Raw genomic sequence first — 25914 nt, forward strand, 5'->3', positions numbered from 1 at the left:
GGCCAAGATCGAACAGGCACACGCTCAATGGACGCCCTCAGAGATTTGTTCAAGTTTTCATTTGATTGTTCATGACTACTTAAAGCAGTCAGGGTCATGGGGGCAATTAAGAGGCTTCACTGCCTCATTGCGGCAAGGCTGGTAGACACCCGTTGCCCTATTGACATAGGTGCAGTAGTGCAGCTCATGGTCGGCCGGGTCCAGGGCACTATGCCCAGGGCAACCCCAACGCCCACCAAGAGGGCCCGCGCACCCCTTCATAAGATTATTGACCGAAGTTGTGCTAAAAAAGCCGTGCTCCATCCCATCAACACAAGCCAACAACGCCGCCACCTTCTTGCCGCTGGGACCATTATGGCAGGTATGGTAGAAGGGCGAGGTAAAGGACCTGGCAGCCGGAACCCCGTACTTCTCGTCGACGAGGTAATGCCACGCCGCCTCAGTTGGCCGGCGCAGGAAGCAGAGGAACCGGGCGGTTGGTATCAAGGCATATCTCTCAGAGGACTCGGGCATCATCGGCCACCACTAAAGACGAGCGGACAACAGGCAGACTTTGGGCGGTCTCGGGGCGGTCTGTCTCAACGTACTTCCTCTGCACCTTTGCCGCTTTATCATGAATTTCTTGTTGGAGCTCATAAACATTCCAGAGCCGGCGTTTCAGGGCGGGGGGGCATTCGTCGTAGATGGCGCGGAGTACATTCTGGGCTCTCAACGCGTCTCCTTGTATGATTCGCATCGACCCAGAGAGCTTCTCCTCTGGCAGGTTATCAGGTAAGAGCGGACTGGTGGATGCAGGGTCGAAAGACTTCTAATCTTGGCGACCTAGGAACTCACCACCGGACGGTGGAGGGCGCAGGGCAGAAGAGACGGACGAGACAGGCGCGTCAGAGGTGATGTCAGATGGCGGCGGCAGCTCAGAGGATGGAAGCGGACGGCTCAACACAGGCGAGGGGGCGCGAGGGACCACCTCTTTCCCCTTGCCTTTCGAGTCAGCCATGGCAACGAAGATGTTTGTTTTGGCGCTTGTAGGCCGAGGTATCGGGGGCGATGATAGCAGTGGTGACAGTATAGGCAGTGTTTAGAGTTAGGCGTCTCTTGCAAGACAAGCGTTTGGCAGCAGGCGGACAGAGCAGCAGTGGATGGTATGTTCTCTTAATCAAGGTCCCATCCGGCTAAAGTGTGAAACGCGATTGTGTTGTGAATATTATGAGTGTTGCTTAACTTGTCAGGTTCTAATTACACAAGGTGTCACCATACATGTAGATACCACCACCCCTTGCCAAGCATTTGCCAAGCATTACTAAGCCTAATTAGGCAGGCTGTCATTTCATACTATCTCAACAGAGAGGCCGCGAGGTGTGGGATATGCCTACCGAGCGGCGATGTCAGTTACGTGCCAGGTACAACCACACGCTACCTAGTCACGTGGTTGCCTATCAAAACCGTGACAGCTGTTTATTGATAATGATTCAGAGGCCAATGCTTATAAGAAGTTGACAAAGTGCGTGTGGTAAGTTTCTGGATGGCATTTCTTGACGAGAAACTATATAAAATACTAATGAATTCTTCCAGCCTCAACCAAACCGTACAACCCATGATCACATCAATTCATGATCCCCTAAGGAACATCTGATAACGCCTTGCGCCCCAACCCATGCGCAGCTTGTCCGGAGATCAGCAACATTTGTTCCCTTTGGCATCTGGTGTCCCGGATGGGGTCATGTCGATTTTCACACCACCTGTTGGCGCCTGTGCCGCGTCTCCACTGTCGAGTGCCTTGCTGGAGACAATCCGATAGATCTCTGCAGCGTATGTCAGTATTGAAACAAGGACATGACCGATGAACTTCCCTGTCAATATGTTCTGGAACGCCAGTTCGACGTTGCTGGCATCGAGAGCCGACGTCTCGATAAATGACAGGTTGTTCTCGCCTGTGTAGATGTAAGCTCCTGCTCAGCGGAAACGTGGGTCTTGGGTACGCACTCGCAAACTGTTTGGCCTCTTCAGTAGGAACTGCGCGCAGATGCCGCAAGTCACTCTTGTTCCCGACAAGCATGATGACTATATTGGCATCCGCATGGTCCCGAAGCTCTTTCAACCATCTCGTGACGTTGTCATATGTCTGACGTTTGCTGATGTCGTAGACCAAAAGAGCACCGACAGCACCACGATAGTAGGCAGATGTGATAGCACGGTATCTTTCTTGTCCAGCTGTGTCCCATATCTGTGCCTTGATTGTCTTCGTGTCAACCTGGATGGATCTCGTCGCGAATTCGACGCCGATGGTGGATTTAGAATCGAGGTTGAACTCGTTGCGAGTGAATCGGCTCAGGAGGTTCGATTTGCCGACGCCAGAGTCGCCAATGAGAACGACCTTGAACAGAAACTGCTTGTGGTTAGCGGCGAATCTGTTGAGCGCGCAGGCAGAAACGCACATCATATTCATCGTTCGCCATAATGAGAAGCGACGGTACGGCTGAGAGAAGATGATCGCTCAAAAGATCGGCGAGGGCAGGTCAAGACCTCATCAGTGGGTTGTGAAGAAGCGTTCGAGTTGTGGACAGAAGAGCACCAACATCGCAGGTAATTAGTACAGAGGAGCCGTGACTGACGATGCTTGGCGTTCCCAAGTTGATCAACTCCTATTGGCCAGTGAGTTACAGCACCTCAACATTACCCCACCATCTATTTCAGATGCATGGCCGGTATCACTGACCGACGACTGAATTGGGCGTCTCATGCCTAGGTGAGCGATGCTACCCGCCTCCGTCCGCAACATTGTAAAGCGCTACGAACCTAATCAGCAGTCTGGGCCGAGAACCGACTTGCGACATAAGATGTTTGGCGTCAAGAGTCTTGCGCTGACAGCTCGAGACTAGCAACCATTATTCGCATAAGGAGCCCAAGGATCTAGCCCTCGACTTCGTGACGACTTGGAGCCCGACCGACCTATTGCATCCGCCCCACAATGGTGAACAGCATGGAAGGGTCTAAGTCTGAGGACGATGAAGTTGAGTATGAGGTCGAGAGAATTCTTGCCCAGTACAATACCGATGGGAAAACATTATACCTTGTCAAGTGGGTAGGGTACTCGGACGAACGATGTACCTGGGAACCCTATGAGAGCTTCTTAAATCCTCAGACGCTGACTGAATGGCGACAACAATTAGCACAAGGAGACACGCTCGACGAGGAAGATGTGGCGGCGCTCCAGGATCGTATGGATGCGTATGTTAAGGCCCAGGAGGATAATAGCCTTCACCAGGAGGAAATGGAGGAAAGGCCCATTCTAGTCAGTGTTGGGCAGAGAAGTCCTTTCTCCAGTAGGAACGGCAACGTTCAAGCTGAGTCGGAAGAGACTCTCACATCTCATGGAGTGAGGCGACGTTCGGAGCCCCTCTCACAGCCAGATTACGCCCTTGTGAAGCGTCGAAGGCCAAGTGAGACTTTCCCGATGACGTCGACAACCAAACGTCCCAGACCTGAATCAGCCAGCATCAACAAGAGTTCGCTGGGACAAGGTGATACGATCGTAGCCCAGACCCCGGGGAGGGCAAGCACGAACACCACAGCTCGAAGGACGCAGTATCGAGCTGGCGACCAGTTCAAAAATTTGAGGCACCAGAACAACTATGTCAAACTTGCACGTCAAGAACCGGCCCCAGATATGTCAAGAATCGAAAGGAGGGCTCCAGATGATTGGATGCGTCGCGGGTCTCAGATATGTCCTCAGACTCAAGGAAACGTTTCTCCAAAAGACCAAGATAATGACCAATGGCTGTTTGTGCCAGATGAGCGTAACGGCGCGAAAGCCGCAGATAAAGGAGCCCTGCTGTCTACCCAGGACGGTTCGCGGGGCGAAAGCCCAGTTTGCTTACTTGCCCGACACCATGACAAAGATGCGTCTTCCCGAACAACTCCTCCCGTGTCTGAACTCGGTACACGAGCTCATGATACGTCTCATGATACGTCACTTTCAACGCGGACGATTGCGGCTCGAAACGGGCGGACCTGGCGTCATGGAGATGTAGTAGTACATCTGTTGTTTGGTGATCACGCGGTGGGGGACGTCAAGATTCTCCATCTGCCACCCTGGCTCAGAGTCAAGATGTTGGCGCTGAAACAACCATTCGAACAGACTCTGAATGTTCATTTTCTGGAACGCAATGTCCTCAGTGTCGAGGCCTTTTCTGCACTTGCTCGAAACGTAAGGCCAGACCTTTGGGATTAAATTCAACTGCTAACGGATACAGCTGGATAAAAGCGCACCTGCCCTCAGCACCATCGAATCTTATGAGGACACGGTACAAGCTACGGATAGTCTAGCAGAACACCTGGAGGTCAACAATGTCGCTGCTGTATGGGAGTACCCTGCTCAAGGCGAAAACTTGATAGGGATATTGTACTCCTGTCGGGCTGCTGGTTGGCGGCATCTGGGCCAAAAAGGTGTGACAGTATTCCAGCCTCGTCTTCATTTACTATTTCGAAATGTCTCACACGGTTTTTGGCTTGGCCATGCTCCACCGGAGGAATCTCTTGCAGCACAACGTCTAGGTACCATATCCAACATGGCTTCTTCGCGGCGTAAGGGTGTAGATGCCCAGGGCTCCATCGATGCCCTTCCACCCTATGTGCACAATGGTGCGACCAATCCAAATTCGACACCGAAGTCACAGAACGCACAAGTCTCTATATCACATCAGAATCTTGTCAAGCCGGCTCTATCTTCTTCCTCGCCGCCGCCAGTGATCTCCTTCTCAATCGATGTCAAAGACTTACTCCATGCCAAAGACGGGTCCAAACGAAAGCCGGCCTTATATATTGCGTTTGCCGCCTCCCACCCAGTGCAGGCAAACGCCGTGAAAAGATGGCTTGGTGACCACGTTAGCGTACGACATGTGTATACCGACGCAGAGAAGGCTGGTTGGGCCGAGTGGTGTGAGGAAATTGACACAAAGTCTGGCTCTATCTTCTTCCATGACGAGCGTCCCTTATACTGCGACTTGAAATATTTCTCTCGATGTTTAGCCTCGGCCGCAGGGATCGCTTGTTACAATATGTCCTTTGAGCGCCGTCATCCCGGGGCATACCGCTGTGCGATTTCTAGACTCTTCCCGAGGGGCACGGCCATTTTCATCACAGAGAGATCAATTCTAAGATATCCCGAGGAGGCACTGCATATGATGCGATGGTTCGAGAAATCATCAACCGGGAAAGTTGAGAGTTGGAGAATGTGTCTTATGCCGAATGCCGTGGAATGGATACTAAAGCGGATACAGGGATGTGACAGTAAGAATGAAGAGAGGTTTGTCTTCCCCTGCCTTCGCCTAGGCTTTGCAATAACTGAACATAGTTACCTTGGAATGATCGATGTGATCCACAGACTACAGATGCAGTTGTACAACTGGAACGTCAGGCGAAGAGATGGCGACCCCGAGCAATTCGTCACTCAAGTTCCTCGCTACGAGCAACAAGGCTTCATCCTTCCACTACCCAACCTACCCGGATACTCGAGCTGGGCCGACATTGAGGATTCCGATTTGACCGAGGACATGGTAAAGGCCCGCGATATCATTTTGCTGGAATATTTCTGTGCCTGGGCGGCGACAAAGGCAGGACAATACCGGAAATTTCTGGTTCTGGACGATATACGTACCAACAAAACGCAGAACCACTCGTGGCATATCAAGTTTTGGGATCCTATCCAATTCAAGCGCGAGATAAGATACTAGCTTCAGACTGAAAACATTCATTCTGGCCTGCCGAGCTTGCACAATGAGACGACTGCTTGCTTTGGTCTGTGTTAATGAGAATGGTTAACAAAGGGTGTCATTGTCTCCTCATTGCATCGTATCTTAAAATATTGTATACTTATTTTGTGCCTTGCACGATATCCCGTTACTTCTTCCAAGTTGCCACGAGGAGATAGCATCCATGGAAGACCTCATTGTCAATTTGATATCAAAACAAAGCTGCAAATCACGCCACCTTGGACCGACCAACTCCGCGTCCAATTGAAATCCGCGAAAGCTAATTGCGGGTAGGATCCAACCCTGTCCATGTTCGCCGAGGGCACTGTATCATCTCTGCCGCTCATATGGGCTATAAGTTCTCAGAGTCGTTACGGAATATTCGGACATGCTTAAACCGCGTGATACGGAGTGCTGGACCTGAAGCAAACCTCGATATCCCATATCGATGCTGGGACATAGGTGCGGTCCGCTTTTTAGCCCTCCAGTTGGTATTGGGAATTCCGCTGGACAAGGGACTTGTAGTAGTCACACAATACCTCCGGCTTTGGCACTATTCGCCACTCCATTCTCGTCAGAAATTCAAGTTCAAGAAGGGCAAGCTCCTTCATGCTAACGCCGCCAACCCTGGCGTACGTTTTGTTGGTCCAAAATGAATCACTCAACCCCTTGCTCGCAACAGTGGCGCTGGTGATTAGAAAACGGTGGACCGTGAGACTACTAATTGTAAAGGCTGGATAGAGAGCGCAGAGGCGATCAATGTAGAAGACCACACTTAAAAGTATCGGTGGGGATAGTGTGGCGTGAGTTGTCAGTCGTTGAAGATAGTCGAGTACCGAAATGCCGGGTGGAGCTCGTGAGTGGAATCTGGTCAACTGTCCTTCTCGTAAAGGGATCGCGTCGTTGTACCGAATCAGTTCCATGAGCATGGAAGAGATCAAGATAACCAAATCTCGGGTGTTGCAATTCTCATATTGACGCGGCATCAGACGTAACGGAGGGGTATCTGGGCGTGCCTTCTTCACGGGTGATGGGAGTACCGACTGTTGGTCCTGCAATACCGGGTCAGAGAGGTCTGGCGATGTCCCTGTTGCCGGATCATCGGCCGGCCTCTTTCCTTGCGCCTGCCCTGCATTCTCTGATTTCAGATCATTGGCAATATTCACCAAGCGTGTCTCGCCACCTTCATGGGGCGCCTGGAAAGCGAGAGCAGCAACTCTGATTGACTCCTCCTTCTCGGACAACTGGAGGCCGCCGATTGTCGACGTCGGCGTTTTTGTCCCAGGTGGTGTAGAAACTTTCGGGTCTGGTGGGGACCATTGTGTGCCCTTATCGACCATCTTTCGCGGGCCCGTGTGTGAGCTGTAGCGATCTAGCGACCGTGTGCTGGCGTTTCTGTTCGTCTTGTACAAGAGCTCAGGGGAGACGTGATATTTGCGACTTTGTTCGGTCTGCTTCGCGGCCGGTCGGGTTGGATTGGGAGGCTTTGTAGATTGATCATACTGAGGCCGTGAGAATCTGGTGCCGCCGGACTCAAGATTAGGGGACGGGGATGTTGCTAGCATATTCAAGGAAGCTCAACATCTGACACCGTTCTCGCTGCGAAGTTCTGGATTTCTGGGAAGGGGTTAGCATCACCTCGGGTGAAGAAGAAGGTTGCGATTGGGCCCATAGGACTTGTCGACGCCGCCACCGGCCAAGGTGTAATTGGGAAGCCTCTCAAGACAAGAAAATCGCCACAAGGTAGAATGCAGGAACGTCAAAAAGAGAGGAACCTGAATTGCCTAAGATCACATATTGCGGCAGTGTGAGTAAAAGGCAGTTCTCTGGGAAGATTTCCCGCAGGGAATATTATTGGTGGCGCGGCCAAGGGTGGAGTGCCATGCTACTTCACGAATCACTGTAGAATATGCTTTGAGCACGAGGCGCGGCTGTGTCTTTGCATTCGTCCTCCAACTTCACCCCTCCGTAGCGCCGTGCAATTCAACCCGTCCGCACCCCAAGGTCTGCTTCATGGTATTTCAGTCCAATCTCCTTACTATCACTCGTCCCGTCGAAACAGTCTCAAGCCCGATTCAAGAATACAGCCGAGAGAGAGACTGGCAGGCCTGTCCGCCGTAGTCCAACCATCCAATATCACGGCTGGACCGTCCTGTCCCCAAGCGCACGTCACCCATCAGACCTACCGACAAGAAACAGTGTGATTTAGATGCGCACCCATACACCTTATGGCATCTGCTCTCGCGCCTGGCACGCCTGTGCTGTATCCTCTACATGAACTGAGCGTTGCTGGCGACAGGCCATCTTTAGCACTGAAGAGAATAAAAAATGAGTTGACGGGGCATTCTTTACGAAAGATTGAATACATTCGAAACGGAACTGTACCTGCTCTCACAGAGATTCTGTTCAACGTTCTTGCAGAGCTGCAGACCACTGGCGCCACGGCTCCGAAACCTGAGGATGAGGACACTTTCGCGCAAATTGCCCAAATCTTTTGTGTGATCGCCCATGGTGGGTGATTTGACCACCCGCACCGCATGTCAAAGGATACTGATCAATTGGGCAGAAGGGCCTTCTTTGGTACAACCCCTATTAGAGACAGACGTCCTGCGCGGATTGATATCCTGCCTCCTCATACCCGTGTCCTCCAGAACATCCCTCGCAGTGTTGAGATGCCTCAATGCCGTTGCGGAAAATCTCCCTCCCGCGGACTCTGAACAATGGTTACCACATCGGGAACTTGCAGACTTGCTCTATTCTAAAAGATACATCTCATGCTTTGCCAACATTATCGCTGGGGCTGGCGATACAGGAGTATCTCAGCAAGCCTGCGATGCCGTCCTAGCCCTGCTGTGCAAAACGGCCACACTGGAATGGCAGAAACGTTCGCTTGTCGAGAGTGGAGTGTTGTCGCTGCTTTCGGCTCGCTTGGCATCATTCGTCGTTGCAGAAGGACTCGTTCCGCCCAGTCCGGAATCACTCCTTGACGATGATGGTACGCGTGCCCGCATGCCTAGGCCGGCTCCATCCTTTGCCCACCTATCGCCTGTGCTTGAATCTCTTTCCATCCTGATCGAACATTCCAGGAAGAGGGCAAACCTGTTTCTTTCTGATCCGACTGTTAAGGCTGTACTTCCAGACCTGAAGGATGGTTTCTCTCCAACGGATATTCGACAGGCGCCGTGGGGAGTAAGTTATTTTTCTGGGGCGGCAGTCCCGCGCCTTTGTCCACATGGGCCATTTGACTACCTCCTCCCTTCCATGCCAATATCCGATGGTGCAAAATCGGCTATGCAGTCTGGGTTTCCTCCCTTGGGCTCTATTGCCGCTTTACCGAAAAGACGAGCGTCGTTTTTGCCAACAACGGCCGTCCCACCTCGACTGGCTTTAAATCATGTTTCCACTGATGAGACCCAAGAGAGCTCCGTTATACCCTGGCTCCTTTCCACCGTCCGTGAGTCCAAAGCAAAGCGCCGCCTCCTCGCTGCTAAGCTGCTGGTAGACCTCTGTGGCTTGGGTCTCGTCACAAGGGGCCGACGAGCCTCATTTGCTGCTTTATTGGTTCCGCTTTTGACTCGGATGCTGGTATCGGATGCGGTCCAGACGGACCAAAGTGATGGGTTTCGCGGATCGCATTTATGCGGTGGGCTTCATTACACGAGAGCTGTTCCAGCCGTTCTAGCTGCTCTTGTCATGGATGACCCCGGGATGCAAAAAGTTGCCGTCGACAGTAACGCTATAGCTGCCTTGTCAGCCGGGCTCAAACTGACATTTGATGGTCCAGCTAGGCGAAAGCCATCGCCTTGGCAGCCTTACAAGATCACTGAAATGGAAACCGAACAAACACTACCTGGTACTCGACTAGGCACTGGGGGCCCAACGTGGACGGTGCGGCGGGAAATGGACTACCGGGAGGGGTGTCTGCGAGCGCTGGCTGCAATTGCTCCGTTTGAGGATGACTACCGTAAGGAAATATGCGACCAAGGAGTACTGACGCACGTCATGCTAGCTCTTGAGCCGTACCAGGTCCAGTACAGCTTGGGTCGGCGGGTAGAAGCGACGGGAAATCCTGTCCCGGTTGTACTTGCTGCTTGCGGAGTGGTGAGGGTGCTTACGAGGTCAGTGAAAGCGTTGAGAACGAAGCTGATCGAGGCGGACGTTGCGAAACCCATCATCAATCTTATGAGCTCGACAAATCCAGAACTGAGGATCGCTGCGACGAAAGTACTCGCAAACCTGGCCATTGACTTCAGCCCAGTTAAGGAAAGTGTGGGAGACTCGGCTGTCGTCAAAAAGTTGTGCGAGCAGGCCCATTCCGCAAACGCAAGGTTACGGTTGGAGTCGCTCTGGGCTCTTAAGCAACTTGTCTTGAATGCCAGCAAGAAGCTGAAACAGGATGTGGTAGACGAGTTGGGCCCAAGCTGGATAAAACTATTGATCAAGACGGACCCCAACGACATTCCGAAGGGCGAAGTGATTGGCCTGGTGGAAAGGGAGTATCCACCTCTAACAAGTGACCCTCGACCATCGTCTGGACGCAACAATACGCATGACGTGGTCATGAGTGATGATTCGGACGACGGACTGGATATTGCCCAAACACTGGGCAATGACGCAAGCTTTGACGGCAGCACCGGATTTGACACGAGACACACGACCGAGGATGATACGGAAATACAAGCTCAGCTGCTAGACCTGCTTCGCAATCTTTTTTGTGGCGACAATGCATCTGATCTTGTGAAATATATCTTGGATGAGGTGGGCCAGGACGACTTCTTCAGAATCATGCTTGACAGACTGAGGCCACGCACCATAGCTGGTCCAACTCGCAAAGAGAACTACACGACACCTGCACCAAGCGCGATTGTCGTCAAGGTGCTGTACATCCTCGTACATGTCGGAGCATGCGACTCGAGGTGGAGGAACGCGATCGCGTCACACCATGCCCTGATGAAGCAGGTGTTGACTTTCTGCAGTCATTCCGACCGGGAGATCCGGGCACAATGCTGCTGGATCGCCATAAATCTAACCTACGAAGATGATGCTAGTGACCGACTAGCCTGCAAACATCGGGCTGTTGAACTCCAGAAAATCGGATTTGTAACGCAACTTCGGAAGCTGGAAGGCGATCCCGACTTGAACGTCCGGGAGAGAGCGAAATCGGCCATTCATCTGCTGTCAAAATTGATAGCGCAGTGATTCATGAATACAGCCTTTGAAGACATCAATACAAGATCCTAATGACACTCTGGTCCAGTGTTCACCATTTCCCTGCTCTATGACCTGCGAGGCGGGATGTCCAAGCAGGCGGTTATCGAGTTGATTTAGAGCATATTGTTAATTCATCATTTGAGCATCTTAGAGCGTGAGCAGGCAGTAAACATGCTGCATAGAATATGTTCTTTCGCTTCGGCACTCATATGACGCAGCAAAGTACTCCGTGTCACGTATGGCCCTGTAGAGTTGGTTACCTTGTAACAATTGCCTCACCTAATAACGTCTTATAATGTACAGATACCTGAAGCTCGGTGCTCGGGCACTGGCGGTGACGTTATTTCTCGGCTGGAAGTTACCCGAGCGCCGAGCTCGATTGTTTACATTGTCTTGGCTGTCGCGAGTCAGTAGGTACTACTACCTAGTAATAGTAGTGCAAATGGACCTTGCCATCAATGTTTACGTAGCACTTATAACACTAGATCTATGTGCACCATCTGAATTCAGCTGCGGTTGGCTTATTTCTTCATGGGTACAAAAAAGACTCGCTTGCCGAGGATGGTACTGCGCAAGATTCTGAAGGCTCATTCCAGGAAGAACGTGGGCAAAGCTGTTGACCCTCTGGTGTTCCTCGACTATGTTCTGTTCATCGAAGAGTACGGCACAAGAGCTCATTCTGTTGACACTGCTAACATGGCATGTTCTAGGCTCGTGCAAAACGCAAGTCGCAGGGCAAGAACCGACGGAGAGAAAGTCGTAGCGGCCAGAGACATCAGAAAGGTCACATTGGTACGCGCTACTGACTCTATGAGCCGATGTTCCCATGCTGACGACCAACAGAATAGTCTTCGACGATTCAAAGGCTGATCGATACCGAAACTCTGCGCAAGGGTCACCCGGATAGTGATATTTATTCTACAGCGTCCCCCATTCATGTCGTGTTGAATCACCCTCATTCACGCACCTCGCGGAACACCCTAGAACAGCTTCATATGATTGGGGCGGAAGGGCATTCCTTAGGATATCTTGTCTGATATGGGTACGACTACACAAGGACACTGGAAAGGAGAAGGCATCTCGTATCACATACAAAAGATGAATCGACATTCGATTTGGTCCATGCTCAGGGGGGTTGCGTGGCCCGGGCCGTCTATGCGGTAACAGTCACATCGAGGATTGGTGGATGGTGATCAAGGGTGCCCTTCTGGTGAGCAGGACCAGTGAGGGAGCATAATGTCGTGCCAGAGCAAGAAAGGGTGGCTCTAAAATCACGACTGGCCCTTTGGAGGGGGGAGGGGGAGGGGGAGGGGGGGGGGTACCCTTCCTCTATCTCGAAGACAGTTTGTCCCTCCAGAGCTGACAGTTCAACATCTACAAATGTTTCCTTGATTGACCGACTGCTGGGTAAGGATATACAATAACTGCGGATGTCCTACAAAGATGGATGTCAGTTCCATGAATGCTGCGGCCTACTGAACAAGTTCCGTTGAAGCAAACCAAAGGTGCTCGGTACCAGCACTCTGGCAAGGAAATCTGCCTAATGAATGAATGTGGTCTTTGTATGGAGGAGTCCCTGATGCCCACTGATAGAAGGCTACTATGGAGTTGATCTGACCAATTCAATTGTGCATTAAGTCGATTGGAGTTGGAGCACTCATGACGGTGCACTTGTGTAGTAGGCATGTCAACTTCGAGGCTTGGCGAGTTTGGCTAAAGCTGCACTTCAAGGCGGCTGTCCAGCTATAACTTATTTCTTTACTCGAAGCCTCTCACGAGCAAACATTTTCTAAGTTCGAGACCATTTCTCCTACACTCAAGTCTCTCTATTGTTAGGCTTGGCTTCTTTCCAACTCGTGTCCCCTCTCTCACTCCCCTAGGGCCTATAGCGCAAGGCTCATCTGATCCCGTTTGACCGACCAACTAAACTCTGTCCCTGATCTACCCCGGATCGTCCTCCACTATCACCTGCGTCAATCAAATATGTCTACGGCTGGCTCTGTCTCCAACGACTCGAAATCGGCAAAGAAGCGTAAGGTCAAGAATGGAAATGCTCCCCCAGACAGCGGTTCAGTCACTCCCTCCGTCGAAACGCTTGCACCAGACATGTCGACTCCAACTAACGGTGTCGATTCTCACGGCCAGAGTCAATACATCAAGGATTTGGCGAGGTGAATCTGTTTCTGACTAGTAATGGTCCATAGCGAGGCAGAACTGACATTGTACCAGGAACATTCGCAACCTCCACAAGAAACTTGCTGCCTCCTCGAAGGCTGATGCAGTCGTGAGCGAAAACCCTAATGTCTCGATCGATGACTTAGTTGCCGCGAAGAAACTCAACGCAGATCAGAAAGCCCAACTCCTCAAGAAACCGGCTCTTCAAGCCCAGCTCTCCCTGCTTGAAGAACAGCTCACTTCTTTCCGCGCCTTTGCCCAAGAGCTAGAGGAGCGGTTTTCCAAGGAAAAGTCAAGCCTAATCGAGGCACATGAGACGGAGATTGAGAATATCAAAGAAAAAGCAACTCGTGATGCAGAGGATATCAAATCAAAAGCCGTGGAGGATGGGTTGCGAGTCGTTAGCTACTTTTTGCACGCCGCGGCTTCAAAACGCCAGTCCGAAGAGGCTGATTCTGAGGAAGGCCGTGCCTTTGAGGGCGCTCTATTACTGGTCTACCAGGGCAACGACGCGTCTCTTACCTCTCTGAAGAATTTAGTCTATGGCACGGACGATAAAGTACCAGATGTGAACGGCGAAACTTTGGAGGTTACCTATGCACAAGTCAAACTGTCCGCGCTGCAGGGGGCACAAGAAGAGGCTCCCGCCACGGAGCAGGAGGTGGAGGTGGAGGAGTCAAAGGCAGCCGACTTTACACCAACCGCTTCTGACGTGCAAACTGATCCGACCGTGGCGAGTGCAGGCCTGACTGAGCTCGACGATACCGTTGCCATACAGACTCCTGTTACCGCCACCGCTCCCAATGAAGCTCTCTCGATCCCCGTACAAGCATCCACTGGTGCAGATGCTGCGAATGCAACTGCCGAGGCCACATGGGACCCTCAGGCATCCGTGGTAACTGATACAAGCGCAAACAACGAGGAATGGGTACAAGTTTCCCGAGACCCTGCCGAGACTGATCACGGCGTCACCGCCACGCCCGCTGCCGTGCACGATAAAAATAGCTGGGCGGAGGAAGCTGGTGCTGCCGCCGAAGAAAAGACTGCTGCCGAAAACGATGGATTCGAACAAGTGCGTCGCGAACGTGGTCGTGGACGAGGCGGACGAGGCAGTCGTGGGGACTTCAGAGGACGTGGTCGTGGCGGTCGTGGAGATGGGCACCGTGGTGGACGAGGAGGAGCACCAAGAGCTCGAGGCGGCTCCAAAGCTGACAAGAGCTAGATGTGTGTGTCGGGTTGGGTAAAGCCTGAGGACGATCTACGGTGCAATCTGCCGCGCTGAATTTCGAACCCTTGGGGCGGACAACTCTCCAGGCGTTTAACATGACAACACACCAGCAGGTCACTTAATTTGCTTCCAAAGCTTGAGAGCGAGGACAAAATCGTGTGTAAACAAGTAGGAAGAGGGAAAATTGAACCTATGGGATCAACTCATGTATCACGTGGAGTCATAGGCATGTTCGCTGCCATGTATCGAACCAATACAGTCTACCGGACTTGAGTGACGAAAACAAAAACCATGGAACCTTGAAGAATTAATCAAACAAACCCCCATGGAATATCCTTATCGTTTTGCCGAGGGAATACCCTGCACATGCCGGGTTCGGTGAATGCTCATACCAGATCATGGGCAAGATCTTGGACTCGAACAATTCCACTACCCCAACCGATAGCGGCCAGCCCTGCGCAAGCGGCATTAGGACACCAATCGATGGATGTGACAGCCTGTTCTTCTTCGAAAATGGGCTCTGCAACTCCGATGTCCTTCTGTTGCAGCGTTTTCCTTGTCAATGGCACCGACCCCACTTCAACCCTCTCAGGCTTGAAGCCTTCATGGAAGCGAGACAGACCTGGCCTCACTCCTTGGCCATGGTATAGATCAACTTCTTCCGGCGCCCCGAGCAAATGTGAGGGATCGCCAAGCTCGTCTGCCGAGAGTGGCCGCCAGTCATACTCGCATATTTTTTGTAGGTAAGCGTCTGCGGCTTTGCGGGGATCTCCTCGTCGGTAAGGGAGAACTTTACGCAGATAGTTGGTTGATAACACCTGACCTCGAGCATTTCCGATCAGAATGCACGGATGCCAGGGGGAATTTGCCAGGGCCGTCACTGCTCCCGTATAGTCCGGAAGTTTAGCTATCCTCAAACCGGTGGGGAACTGCCGCAGGTGGTGGCAGACAACGAAGGTGGCCGAGTGGGTTTCGACATGCGTATTTCCTGCTCTATCCAGCCCGGTGATGAACGAGCGTGTGAAAGGCGAGAAAAGGAGATCGCGGTGGGGAAAGCATGCTCTAGGAATAGATATCTTATCCTGGTCCGGGCTACGCAGGTCGGTGAGCACCAGCTCGCCCGAAGCGGAGGTGCTCGCAATAAAGGTGGAGCAGGGACTCGGCGAGGCTGAGCAGAGAGAGGTGATGTAGGTGTTGTGCACTTGTTGTTTGAAATAGCTTTCTGGGGACTGACCGCCATTGCTTTGTCTAGCGAGGTCAAATAGTTGGATCGACCCGTCTGAGGCACCCACTGTTAAATTCTTGGGGTCTATGAACGCGAGGCAGGTAAAAACCATGTCTGCATGTGGAGATATGGTGACGCCGGCCTGCTCAGCTTTGAGAGCGATTGGGCTGTGCGAATTCAGATTCTCAGGCAGACGCAGAGCCAACACTCTGGCGCAGCCATCGGTCGATATTACACCAAGGAGACCCGTGACAACGTCTGGTCGATAGGTGGGGTGCGTAATTATCTCGGTAGCTATAGATGGACACCATTCGATGCGGCGTATGTCGCCCCAGTCGGTTGCGACCACGAGAGCCAACATTGGGGGGACCTTGAAGGACAAAGTCCGGACATGGTTAGTTTCAGTGGGCTCCGTCTGAAATGCCCATATTTGGATGCTTGACGAGTATGAAGGTGAGGGATGGAATGCTGGTCGGTCACTCCCATCCCCTGGAACAGATCGTCTCTGGCCAGGTGTGCATCGAGTAACAATGGCAAGGTATTGTAGATGCCCATTGAGTGGAGCCCATGCCATACACTGAACCTTCTCACCGACATCAAGCAACCAGCCTTCGTGATGCCGACGATTTGGGACCGATTCTCGGATAGCCTGCTCTGCGGCCATATAGCTTTTTGTATCTACAGACCAAGCCTGACCAAAATCCAAGGAGGACAGCTGGGCGAGGTTAAATCTCGATTGCTTTCCTCTCGCGCCGAGGACAATGGAATGGGATGTTGCACGCCGTGGTAGGTATTTTTCATGAAGCTCTTGGTCGTCTATTTCTGTGAGAATTTGGTTGTTATGGATTATCTCAGCCAGGGGGGTGTCGTTTGTCGATATTGGGCTCAAGGGGGTATGCGCTTCATTGCCAGTGGGAGCACAACTTGACCGTGATGTCCGGGAATGCGCAATGGCATTGGATATTGATCGACGACTAGGAATTGTCACGTCCCGGCCTTTCAGCCAACTATCTCGGGCGCGGAGGACGTCAGACAAGTCCTCGACTCCGGGTCCAAAGGTCTTTTCGTATGCTGCTCGTTTTGAACCACGACTCTGGCCAGGAGCAATGCCTCGCGAATGCGCAGAGGCGGCGGTGCTGCTGGATACACGGAGATGGGGTTTCTCTCGGGAGTTTTTTACTCCAGTGGTGTTATTCTTGGAGACCAGGCTGATGTCGTCGTCGTCTTCGCTGAGGCTTTGAATGTCTGAGGACTGGGAGGGCGGCGCAGAATCCAGGGAGATATCATCGGCGGCTTCGGATGATTGCTCGTTCCCGTGATCAGAAACTGGTGCCTTCTCGTCTGGGCTCGAGCCAGATGACTCGGAAGAAGCGCGGAGAACGCGCAAGGTGTCCTTGTCCCAACCATCATTGGCGTATATTGGGTTGACCTTGTGCTGGCGTGCGGAACGGCGGGCAGCCTCAACCATGATTTCGAGGATGAACCAAATCGAAGGCGATCAAAAGTTGAGAAAATTGATACTGTGTTGCATGTTGCCAGTATCCGTACAGCAATTAATGAAAAATTACCTGGGTACCGACCTAAGTACCTTACCTCAGGTATAGGTACCTAGCTAGGTACCTAACTTATAATAAGGTAGTAGGAAGAAACACCCGATTCCGTCTGTCAATGGTCCCGTGTCACGATAGGGAATAAGCTCTGTCTTTACAATGATTTTTTCATCTAAACATTACTGAGGTACCTAGGTACACAACAACCAGCCTCTTCTACCAATATCGGCCTGGTTGTACCACATTAATAAATGATGGTGGTCATGGGCTAGGCTTGACCTACGTCGTGGCTGGTTCTTCCAGCGGGCATCCTATGTCTTTATCGCCGTCTCGACGCGTCATCAACCAGCACCACCTCAGCACGGCATCTTGTACTCCGTGTACGGCTAGAGGTCTACCTAGGTAGTCAGGGCCGATAGGTACCAGTTTAGCTCAAGGCCAGCTTCGTGCCGGCAGATCGGAGGGTTGGAGGCCGGACACAGCCCAGCGCCTGTTTGTTTGATTGGCCAACGGCACGAGGTTACATATAACCCCAGCAGATGCCAGACAGTGCAGACACCCTTCCATCCCTACTTTTGCTCAACGCCTGATGTTGATTCGTGAACAGATACAAGGGTGCGCTATTTCGGGAATCAGTGCCCCAGTTTGTCCGCTGGCATCAACATGCTGTCGGCCCCCTACCGACGCGATATTACGAGTAGGAGACATCACTTTTCTACCTCCGAGGCCTCCTCTATCAGATGGTCTTCGCGCACATGGTGGAAGACATCCTTCCTTTCATTTTCTTCTAGTCTTCAATCCACAACAACGAGCCTTAAGCAGCAATGTCACAAACAATAACATTCGCTCTGCTTGCGACAACCTTGCTGATGCGCAGCGTCAATGCGCAAATTGAAGGATGGCGGGGAAACTTTGGCAATAGTGGCAACAGGGGCCCAGGATGGTGGAACAATGGTGACAATGGCGGCGACGACGGCGATGGCAGTTCATCAACAGGGATAACCGGCGAGAACTCGTTGTTCTCTTCCCAGACCGAGTTCAACAAAGCCACCCGAATTCTTATCATCCACGCTGTCCTGGCCTCTCTAGTCTGGGTCATCTTCATCCCGTCGTTGGCAATCCTTTTACGCCTTAACATCAAAAACCCTGTCATCCTCAAGATCCATGCGGTCGGTCAGATCATCAGCTATATTATTTACATCGTCGCCGCCGGCATGGGCTTTTGGCTTGCCCAACAATCGGCCGCATATGGAGTCTGGAACGACCCCCACCCAAAGTTGGGTCTCGCGGTCCTTGCGATCGCCTTTTTCCAACCCATCTTTGGAGCGATTCACCACCGTATCTACAAGAAACGAGCCGTTAACGCGCAGGCGGGCAGATCCACTGAGGCGCCAGGTCGGACGTCGGTTGGCCACGCCCATCTCTGGCTAGGACGACTCCTCATCGTCTTAGGCGTCATCAACGGCGGCCTAGGTATCAGACTGGCATCTTTCAGCCCGTTTCAGACTGGCGCCACAACCAACAAGGCTCGCATCACCTATACTACCATGGCAGCCGTCATGTTCGTACTGTACATGATCTTTTTGATCCTGTTTGAAGTCAGACGAACGCGGCATCAGAATGTGAAGTTAGAGAACAGGAGCAGCTCAACGATCCCGAAGGATCCCTTACCAACGTATGACGAAAGCGAGGAGTCTGTAGGAAGGAACGCTCGGTATACTTGAGAAGTATCTTGACTAATTGGCCTTGCGTGATGGAAGACGGGTATGGTTATAGGGACCTGTGCTTACTTGTGTGCTGGAAAGGCCACAAAAGAGCCATAGATGAAAGATACGGATTGGTGCGTATATAGCACTAATCGAAGTCCCCAGATTCCAGGGATTGGCGCATACGCCACGTTCCTATTGACCCTAGCCCACGATCTGCTATCATGTTACCGCCATGGTCCTAAGGTAGACTGTTAGGTTGCGATATATCGTATGTCAAATTCTCATTGGATTTTTTTCACCCACCTTGACAGTCGGAGTCCTCGTGAAATCTCCTGGCCCGGATGGACCACTCCGTGTAGCAGGACTGATAATAGAGATGCTTGTCCATCCTGGGCTTTCCCATTCACTCAGAACTCGGGGCACGTGGCTTTGGGCAAGGCAAATCGGAGTATATCGTCGGGTTTTATGGCAAGAATAGGAGAATATGGGGCGGATAGACCGACTATTTGAACGCCATCAGATCTGAAACTCAGTACAATAACCCTTCGCATTCGCGTCACAGTGCTGGAAAAACCCTGTCGGGGAGAAAAACCAGCAGCAAGGGATGGAACAAAAGACTACATCTAACCAACAGAACATGGTAGCATCAGTCAGCCGGCCAAGGAGCGCAAGCTATGTCGCACAAAGAGACACAGCTAGCCAACCCCGCCGTGATGGCCTCACTCTGGTCCGTCCCGGTAGCAATACCAAGGACGACGAGCGCCAATTAGTAGTCGTCTCCGCGACTAAGGACTTCTTTGTGAGTCTCGCGTAGGAGAAGAGTCTAAGATCACTGTAAGACACGCCCTGATTTCGTGCAAGGTAATATGAACTTACATGTTCAAATTGCGCCGAGTATGACCCCTTGATATCCGCTAGAGGTTGATACGACTCTACGATGCCGTTCGAGATGAGACAGTTCATCTACCGTGTGTTAGTATGCACCAACATTCCCTTTGCTAAAATCGTGATACTCACGCCGGCCAGATACCTCTCTAAGCCAAGTCGGTCAAGATAACGACGGCAGAACACCAAGGTGCTGAAATTCTCCCTGATCGTCTTGTGTAGACGCCTCGCAGAAGCTAGGGGCAATGGTACCGCCAGCGGAGTATCTTGAATCAGCCCGTAGCCGTATATGCCCGCCTCGCCCGCAGTTAGATGTGTTGTTTGCACTGGAGAAGGATAGCTTACATCATCGCGTATGTAGCCGCGTCCCGTCGTGCCAAAGGTCTCGATGGCGAAGACCTCGCCTTCCTCCATCTTGGTTTGGTCTGAGTTCTTCACAAATGGTATAGACTTCCCGCCGTGAATATGGTAGCGCTTGATATCGTGTGCACTGAGATTCCGCACTGGCTTGATGGGGAACGTCTTGCCACGGATTTCAACCTCATAGCTCTCCATCGTTTCTTGGATGGCAGCGCTAACATCGCACACACGCACGTCGATGCCAGCTGTCTATTACGGTCGTTAGCCATTAGTACCTTATGCTTCGGTGCCATGTCGGATGCTCATCACCTTTACCCCTGTGTTCGTGGCATCCTTGACAGCAGCTAGAAGATTGTCGTAGGTAGGGTCAAAAGCCATAGTAAAAGCACTGTCGACAATCCAGCCGTTGATGTGGACACCGAAGTCAACTTTCATGACGTCCTGGTGCTGTAGCACGACATCCTTCTGACCGGGGTTGGGCGTGTAGTGTGCGACTTGATGGTTGAGTGAGAGACCAGTGGGAAAGCCCATGCCGGCCTTGAGGCTATCTCCTGGCCCCAGTCCAGCATGACCCAGCAGCGCTCTTACGCTATGCTCGATTCCTTCGGCGATGTCCAGGAGGGTCTGGCCGGGCTTGACGCTTTCCTGTACCCATCGTCGAGCTTGGCGGTGCACTTCCGCGGCCTTACGGTAGTTTTGTATAAAGTCGTTGTCTTCCCAGTGCTGATGAGCGGCGTAGCGTGCTTCGGCGGTCGCTGTCCGTGTCTTGGTGTAGCTTTGCACCTCCCCCTCAGGATAGTCCCCAGACGGGAAGAGGTCACTCAACAAGACTCTTGGTGGCGATGATTGCTGTACGGGTAGTAGTGGTGCTGTCCTTTTCTTCTTCTTTCTGGGCTTCTTCCGTTTCTTCTGTGCATCTCCCACTTCAGTTGATAAGAGTGCCTCTAGCGGTACTGGGCCTGTTTCTCCACCTTCGCCGTCTCCGTCGCCGTCGCTCTCGCCTCCTGCGTCTCCGAGACAACCATCGCCATCTCTAGACGTATGCGAGCCCCGAGGCTCCCCACCCCCGTGAGAGGCTCCATCTGAGTTGGATGGTTCTCCTTGACGAAATCAGGATACGCATCTCGAGTGTTAATGTGATGGTGGGACACGTACCCTGGTTTCTACGGCCCTCATTTTCCGGAGTTTGGGATCCCATTTCGACATTGGAATTTGGAGCACTGCAAACTAGAATGACAAATAACCAGTATTCAGCAGTTTGAGGACTAAATACGAGTAGTAGAAAGTGTTGCCAAGCCGCCCCTCATTTTTATGAGTCACGGTTGCTACCTACAAGTTGGGCTCGTCATCTCCAATCGAAATCGCATCCATACCTAAATTAAATAGAGACTCGGCGATTTTGACTAGACCCGCTACAGCTTTGATCTCAGTCCTCGTCGCCCCGATCACTCAGCAGACATGAATCCCATGGAGATGTCTCTTCTAGTCGCTCCAAGGATCTGTGGCTTCGGTGCGAGACTTTTGCATGTCTGAAATGAATCTGCATCACGCGGAACCCAGTTCCGAGACTGCAGGTACAATTCAAAACATCGGCCACTCATATTTTACATTTAGACGCAGTCCTCCTTACCTTGCCCTGGCCCATGTTGAATTGCGCTCAAAGCATCCCTTTAGGATACAGGACAAAGGGGAAGCTCTGTAGGACCGCCGACTCGTCGTATGGCCACCAATGGTCTAGCCAACAGAGAAAGCCATCAGTGGCAGTACCAGTGTGTGCAACCACACATATGGATGAACCGCACTTTTAGAAGGAGGGATGATTGTGGGAGCAGTATTCTCTGTGGGTACTGGTATCTTTCACCCCCATGTCGCACGCTTTCAACCACAGTCTAAGCCCTTACAGCCTTGACGGAGATATACCTTCCCTCTCCCCAGTGTAGATACGTCTCAACACCGGCCATAAGATTCGTGAAACGGCCATGAAGTCCGACAGCCTGCAGAGTCCGATATGGAATGTATCCGATGACACCGAAGAGACGCCACAGAGGAAGGACCTCATCAGTTAGGTCTTCAACGTCGATGTCAATAAAGCCGACTTCTGCGAGCATCTCAGCCCAAAGTACCTTCCTCGAGAGTGTTCTGACAGTGTGACAGGCGGAGTACATCCTGCAATATGTCGGAGTTGCGGTTAAGTCGGCCTCGTTAAGGACTAGTACACCGCCAGGCCGGAGCAGGCGGTGGAAGTTACGCAACACTTTGGCTGGGTCATCGGCATGCACGAACGTCTCCATAGTGTAGACACCATCGAAGGAGCCATCGGGAAAGTCTGACAGATCATGATAGTCTCCAAGTCGAACAGAAACTTTGTCTTGTAAACTGCGTTTCTCGATATTGCGCTGGGCATCCTCGAGATGCAGGGGAGTGATATCGACGGCTTGCACATTCAGCCCTTTCCCCGCCATATGAATCGCCACATAGCCCGATCCTGCCCCGGCGTCGAGGATGCGCAAACCTGATGCTAGGTCCAGTCTAGCGTATAGGTGATCCTCCATTGCTCGCTGGGCTTTACTTATCGGAAACGGCGAGATCTGGCCCTTTGGGTATAGGCCGCAGTGTCGTGTATTTCCTAGTAACAACCAGTATCCCAACCGCGACTCCAGGCTGCTGTAGTACTCTTGCACCGAAGGATGTGGGGCTCCATCGTTGGCGATGACCGCTGTAGAGAAGGTGCGTTAATGAGGGATTGGTGGTGCGAAGGGCTTCGAGAATACCGAACAGCGCAGCTGCTATTGCAGTCAAAAGAGCGGCCAGGTAACGCAGCCTGAATGGCCTTCGTTCTTGCGGGTCTGCGCTTCACTCTGTCAGTGACCACTGGCTTCTCGTGTAAGAAGGATTACCAACCTGACATATGACTTGTGAATACAAAGTAGCATGAGGGGATAGCAGTTGCTGAAAGGACATACGGGAGGTAAAGTAGCAGAGCAAGGCGCAACACTCCCCAACAGTATTAAACTGGCTTAGAAGGCCTTAGCCCTTACATCTCCCTTATGGCCCCTTCTCTGCACGTACCACCGTGCAGTCACGCCTTGACGGAACACTTGTGGTGGACGTCGCGTTCAGAGTCAGGCGTCTCATCAACCGACTCGAGTTGTTGGTGTGTAGCCACCGTTGTGTCGAGGTATGTTTGTCTCCCATCGATGCTGCCAAGGGTAAGTTTGCACTCCAGCCCTCATTCCTCGTATCGACATGAATGCTTCTCATACTCCCCATACCGATATCCTGGTCCGAGGCTGGGTTTATCCGCCGAATACCTGCGGCACTTTCGACCTGGCCCTGTCGTGCGCGGCAACAGTCCTCTTGTGCAGTTGGTCTTCCATTTGCGTCAACGTACCGAGTCCGCAAAATGGCCGGCGGACATGCATGTTTGTGGGAGATATGTCGGCGGACGGATGCCAGGATGGAGCAATCGCGCACATAGCAAGGCCACTGAGTCTGATCCCTATCAACACAACATCAGTTGGATGGATCCGTAACCATCTCCGGGCTATTCTTCCATCTCATATCATGGCCCGGTTAGAGGAACCTCTCCTCGCTAGATTGGCTTCGTCCAAGTCCTCCACCAACGACATCGAGGAGAAAGACACCCTCCTGATAGGCCAGCCTACGAACCGATCCACCCGTCTCTAGAGCGCGAAAATAGAGAAACCGAGTTCTTCGTATAGGCGCTCCTGGCCACCGTCGCGGTTATCGATCTCGCCATTGTCTGTTGTCTACAGCACGAATCCTCCGTTGCGCGCTCGAGACCGAAGGCAGGAGAACTGTCAATGAGATAGAGTGAGGCCCTGAACCAAAGGCGCTTCCGAACGAAGACGACACAAAAGGATCCGAAGACATCACTCTGGTCACCTGTTACGCGGTCGATGATCCATCGGCCTCCAATCGAGGATGACGCTTACCAGAAACTCGAACTGATGGAACCATATTAGGTACTGTACGGAGTATTAACTACACTGTGAGTACTGTGAGTAGTCTATGTTGGAGTATATCTGCCACCACCCAATATCAACTTACTAGTGGAGCTTCAATAAATACTCCACGCACCACCGGTATCATAACAGTTCCTCATACCGCGTAGGTGACTTGATCGTTTAAAGGCTTTGACTGGGAGGAGGTTGCTTGATAATAGTAACTACTAACGCAGCAGAACGTAGGTATCTTTTTACGCCATCGTCACATCTTTGGCGGCCTTCTCCGAATCAACAGGGCATTAAAAGCTGGGATACTGCTCACCTCCCAGTAGTGATGAAAACCCCCTTCCAAGCAATCCTCACTAAAAGCCAATAATCACACATATTCCAGATCATGGCTACTACATCCGTCTTTGATACGGGCCTCGGTTTCGAGGGCTCACACGTCCTGGTAACCGGGTCCAGCGGCGCAATAGGATCTGTTGTAGTTACAGCATTTCTTTCTACTGGCGCACATGTCTCGGCCTTCGATATTCGGACTCCAGAAACTGCCGTTGAACATGTACGGCTACGTACATATCAGGTCGACATCACCAATGAAGCTAGTGTGGAGGAAGCCATGGAGATGGCTAGGGCAACATTTGGGGTCATATCGACATGCATCGCTGCGGCTGGTGTGGACTTGTCGTTCGCGCCGCATCATTCTCTGGCGGATATGCCTCTCCAAGACTGGCAGAGGATCATGCAGGTCAATGTTGACGGGACATTCCTGACATGCCGAGCATGGCTTCGTGGCATCAGGAGTTTTGCGACTTCGCAGACCAAGAACATCTCCGCAGTGATCTTCGGCAGTGAAGCAGGGAGATTTGGCGTTCCCAGTTGCGCAGCATATGCGGCGTCTAAGGCGGCAATCCAAGTGGGCCTGGTCAAATCCCTCGCACGCGATGTGGTGAGTATAGACGCACGCTGTAGGGTCAATGCAGTCGCACCGGGACCTGTCGACACAAGTCAGTTCAGAAAGGAGTGCGCAAATGACCCTACTGCACTCTGGCGGGAGGCGCAAGCAACTGTCGCACTGAACAAACCGATTGCAGTGGAAGCTGTGGCGAGAGCCTGCTTATTCCTCGCGAGCGACAATTTTGCTGGCAACATCACTGGACAAGTACTCCCGGTAGATTCAGGGAAGAGTGGCATTTTATTCTGGCTTGCCGACGGGCGGGACGCTTGAAAATATCCTCGAGAGTCTTCGAACAGGTAGCGGATGACGCCACTCTGTAGCCCGTCCTTGCAGCGAGGGACAATGGCGTGTACTGTCGAGGGCCCCCGGCCCAGCGGAAGCAGTGGCATTATTGGAAGTCGTGGGTGAAAGTGGTGCAACGAGATTCGGGTATTGTTTACAAAATTTAACCGTCAGGTCGGGCTATCATGAAACGATAGCAGCCACATATTCTTGTACCTATCTCGCCTGCCCAGCGGCAAGGTTCGAACGAGGAAGAGGTCACGCATGGGTGACAAGCAGTGTTTGAAAAATGGCGCAGTAATCAAGCTCGACAAATATACCCGAGAGGCGTAGGAGGGTTGCAAGTGCCCAGGATGTCGGCGTATCTGTGAAGGCACAACCGGGATCCTCAAGTTCGGGGCGGATGGGAGGTTGGAAACAGGTCTTACCTCTCAAAATCTCAATACTGTGTAAGTAGCAGGGGGTCCAGATGCCCCAACGGCACAATTATCATTATTCTTTTTTTGTCCACATAGTGCGCCGAATTTTGAGCTGTTCTCATACCACTATTGGGGTTTGAAGATCAAAGGTGCCGTGCATTGGGGGGTGGCAGTCACCTAGCAGTAGCAGCGAG

At 52.1% G+C, this 25914-nt stretch overlaps 12 protein-coding genes across 12 annotated transcripts; 7 read left to right on the forward strand and 5 right to left on the reverse strand.

The window, feature by feature from the left end:
* Positions 1-1674: 1674 nt before the first annotated feature.
* On the reverse strand, positions 1675-2456 carry A1O3_08324 (Ras-like protein Rab-11B; the record flags this gene model as incomplete). Its single annotated transcript, XM_007738422.1, has 3 exons — positions 1675-1931; positions 1984-2386; positions 2436-2456. 3 exons carry the CDS (start codon positions 2454-2456, stop codon positions 1675-1677), a joined length of 681 nt encoding a protein of 226 aa, XP_007736612.1.
* Positions 2457-2968: 512 nt separating this feature from the next.
* On the forward strand, positions 2969-4231 carry A1O3_08325 (uncharacterized protein; the record flags this gene model as incomplete). The annotated part of the gene is made up of 1 exon (XM_007738423.1): positions 2969-4231. The coding sequence occupies one exon, from the start codon at positions 2969-2971 to the stop codon at positions 4229-4231; it is 1263 nt and encodes a 420-aa protein (XP_007736613.1).
* A 337-nt stretch (positions 4232-4568) lies between these two features.
* Positions 4569-5732, forward strand: A1O3_08326 (uncharacterized protein; the record flags this gene model as incomplete). Its single annotated transcript, XM_007738424.1, has 1 exon — positions 4569-5732. One exon carries the CDS (start codon positions 4569-4571, stop codon positions 5730-5732), a length of 1164 nt encoding a protein of 387 aa, XP_007736614.1.
* A 494-nt stretch (positions 5733-6226) lies between these two features.
* Positions 6227-7315, reverse strand: A1O3_08327 (phosphate system cyclin PHO80; the record flags this gene model as incomplete). Its single annotated transcript, XM_007738425.1, has 1 exon — positions 6227-7315. The coding sequence occupies one exon, from the start codon at positions 7313-7315 to the stop codon at positions 6227-6229; it is 1089 nt and encodes a 362-aa protein (XP_007736615.1).
* A 663-nt stretch (positions 7316-7978) lies between these two features.
* A1O3_08328 (uncharacterized protein) lies at positions 7979-10949 on the forward strand (the record flags this gene model as incomplete). The annotated part of the gene is made up of 2 exons (XM_007738426.1): positions 7979-8261; positions 8317-10949. 2 exons carry the CDS (start codon positions 7979-7981, stop codon positions 10947-10949), a joined length of 2916 nt encoding a protein of 971 aa, XP_007736616.1.
* Positions 10950-11522: 573 nt separating this feature from the next.
* A1O3_08329 (uncharacterized protein) lies at positions 11523-11831 on the forward strand (the record flags this gene model as incomplete). Its single annotated transcript, XM_007738427.1, has 3 exons — positions 11523-11620; positions 11672-11753; positions 11805-11831. 3 exons carry the CDS (start codon positions 11523-11525, stop codon positions 11829-11831), a joined length of 207 nt encoding a protein of 68 aa, XP_007736617.1.
* A 1113-nt stretch (positions 11832-12944) lies between these two features.
* On the forward strand, positions 12945-14358 carry A1O3_08330 (uncharacterized protein; the record flags this gene model as incomplete). The annotated part of the gene is made up of 2 exons (XM_007738428.1): positions 12945-13132; positions 13191-14358. 2 exons carry the CDS (start codon positions 12945-12947, stop codon positions 14356-14358), a joined length of 1356 nt encoding a protein of 451 aa, XP_007736618.1.
* A 392-nt stretch (positions 14359-14750) lies between these two features.
* Positions 14751-17057, reverse strand: A1O3_08331 (uncharacterized protein; the record flags this gene model as incomplete). The annotated part of the gene is made up of 1 exon (XM_007738429.1): positions 14751-17057. One exon carries the CDS (start codon positions 17055-17057, stop codon positions 14751-14753), a length of 2307 nt encoding a protein of 768 aa, XP_007736619.1.
* Positions 17058-17963: 906 nt separating this feature from the next.
* On the forward strand, positions 17964-18863 carry A1O3_08332 (uncharacterized protein; the record flags this gene model as incomplete). The annotated part of the gene is made up of 1 exon (XM_007738430.1): positions 17964-18863. The coding sequence occupies one exon, from the start codon at positions 17964-17966 to the stop codon at positions 18861-18863; it is 900 nt and encodes a 299-aa protein (XP_007736620.1).
* Positions 18864-19614: 751 nt separating this feature from the next.
* A1O3_08333 (methionyl aminopeptidase) lies at positions 19615-21291 on the reverse strand (the record flags this gene model as incomplete). The annotated part of the gene is made up of 6 exons (XM_007738431.1): positions 19615-19671; positions 19725-19811; positions 19866-20030; positions 20079-20342; positions 20403-21193; positions 21249-21291. 6 exons carry the CDS (start codon positions 21289-21291, stop codon positions 19615-19617), a joined length of 1407 nt encoding a protein of 468 aa, XP_007736621.1.
* Positions 21292-21982: 691 nt separating this feature from the next.
* On the reverse strand, positions 21983-22645 carry A1O3_08334 (uncharacterized protein; the record flags this gene model as incomplete). The annotated part of the gene is made up of 1 exon (XM_007738432.1): positions 21983-22645. The coding sequence occupies one exon, from the start codon at positions 22643-22645 to the stop codon at positions 21983-21985; it is 663 nt and encodes a 220-aa protein (XP_007736622.1).
* A 1810-nt stretch (positions 22646-24455) lies between these two features.
* A1O3_08335 (uncharacterized protein) lies at positions 24456-25289 on the forward strand (the record flags this gene model as incomplete). The annotated part of the gene is made up of 1 exon (XM_007738433.1): positions 24456-25289. The coding sequence occupies one exon, from the start codon at positions 24456-24458 to the stop codon at positions 25287-25289; it is 834 nt and encodes a 277-aa protein (XP_007736623.1).
* Between the last annotated feature and the right edge of the window lie 625 nt (positions 25290-25914).

The sequence above is a fragment of the Capronia epimyces genome (assembly GCF_000585565.1).
Source record: "Capronia epimyces CBS 606.96 chromosome Unknown aczIQ-supercont1.7, whole genome shotgun sequence".
Lineage (NCBI taxonomy): Eukaryota > Fungi > Ascomycota > Eurotiomycetes > Chaetothyriales > Herpotrichiellaceae > Capronia > Capronia epimyces.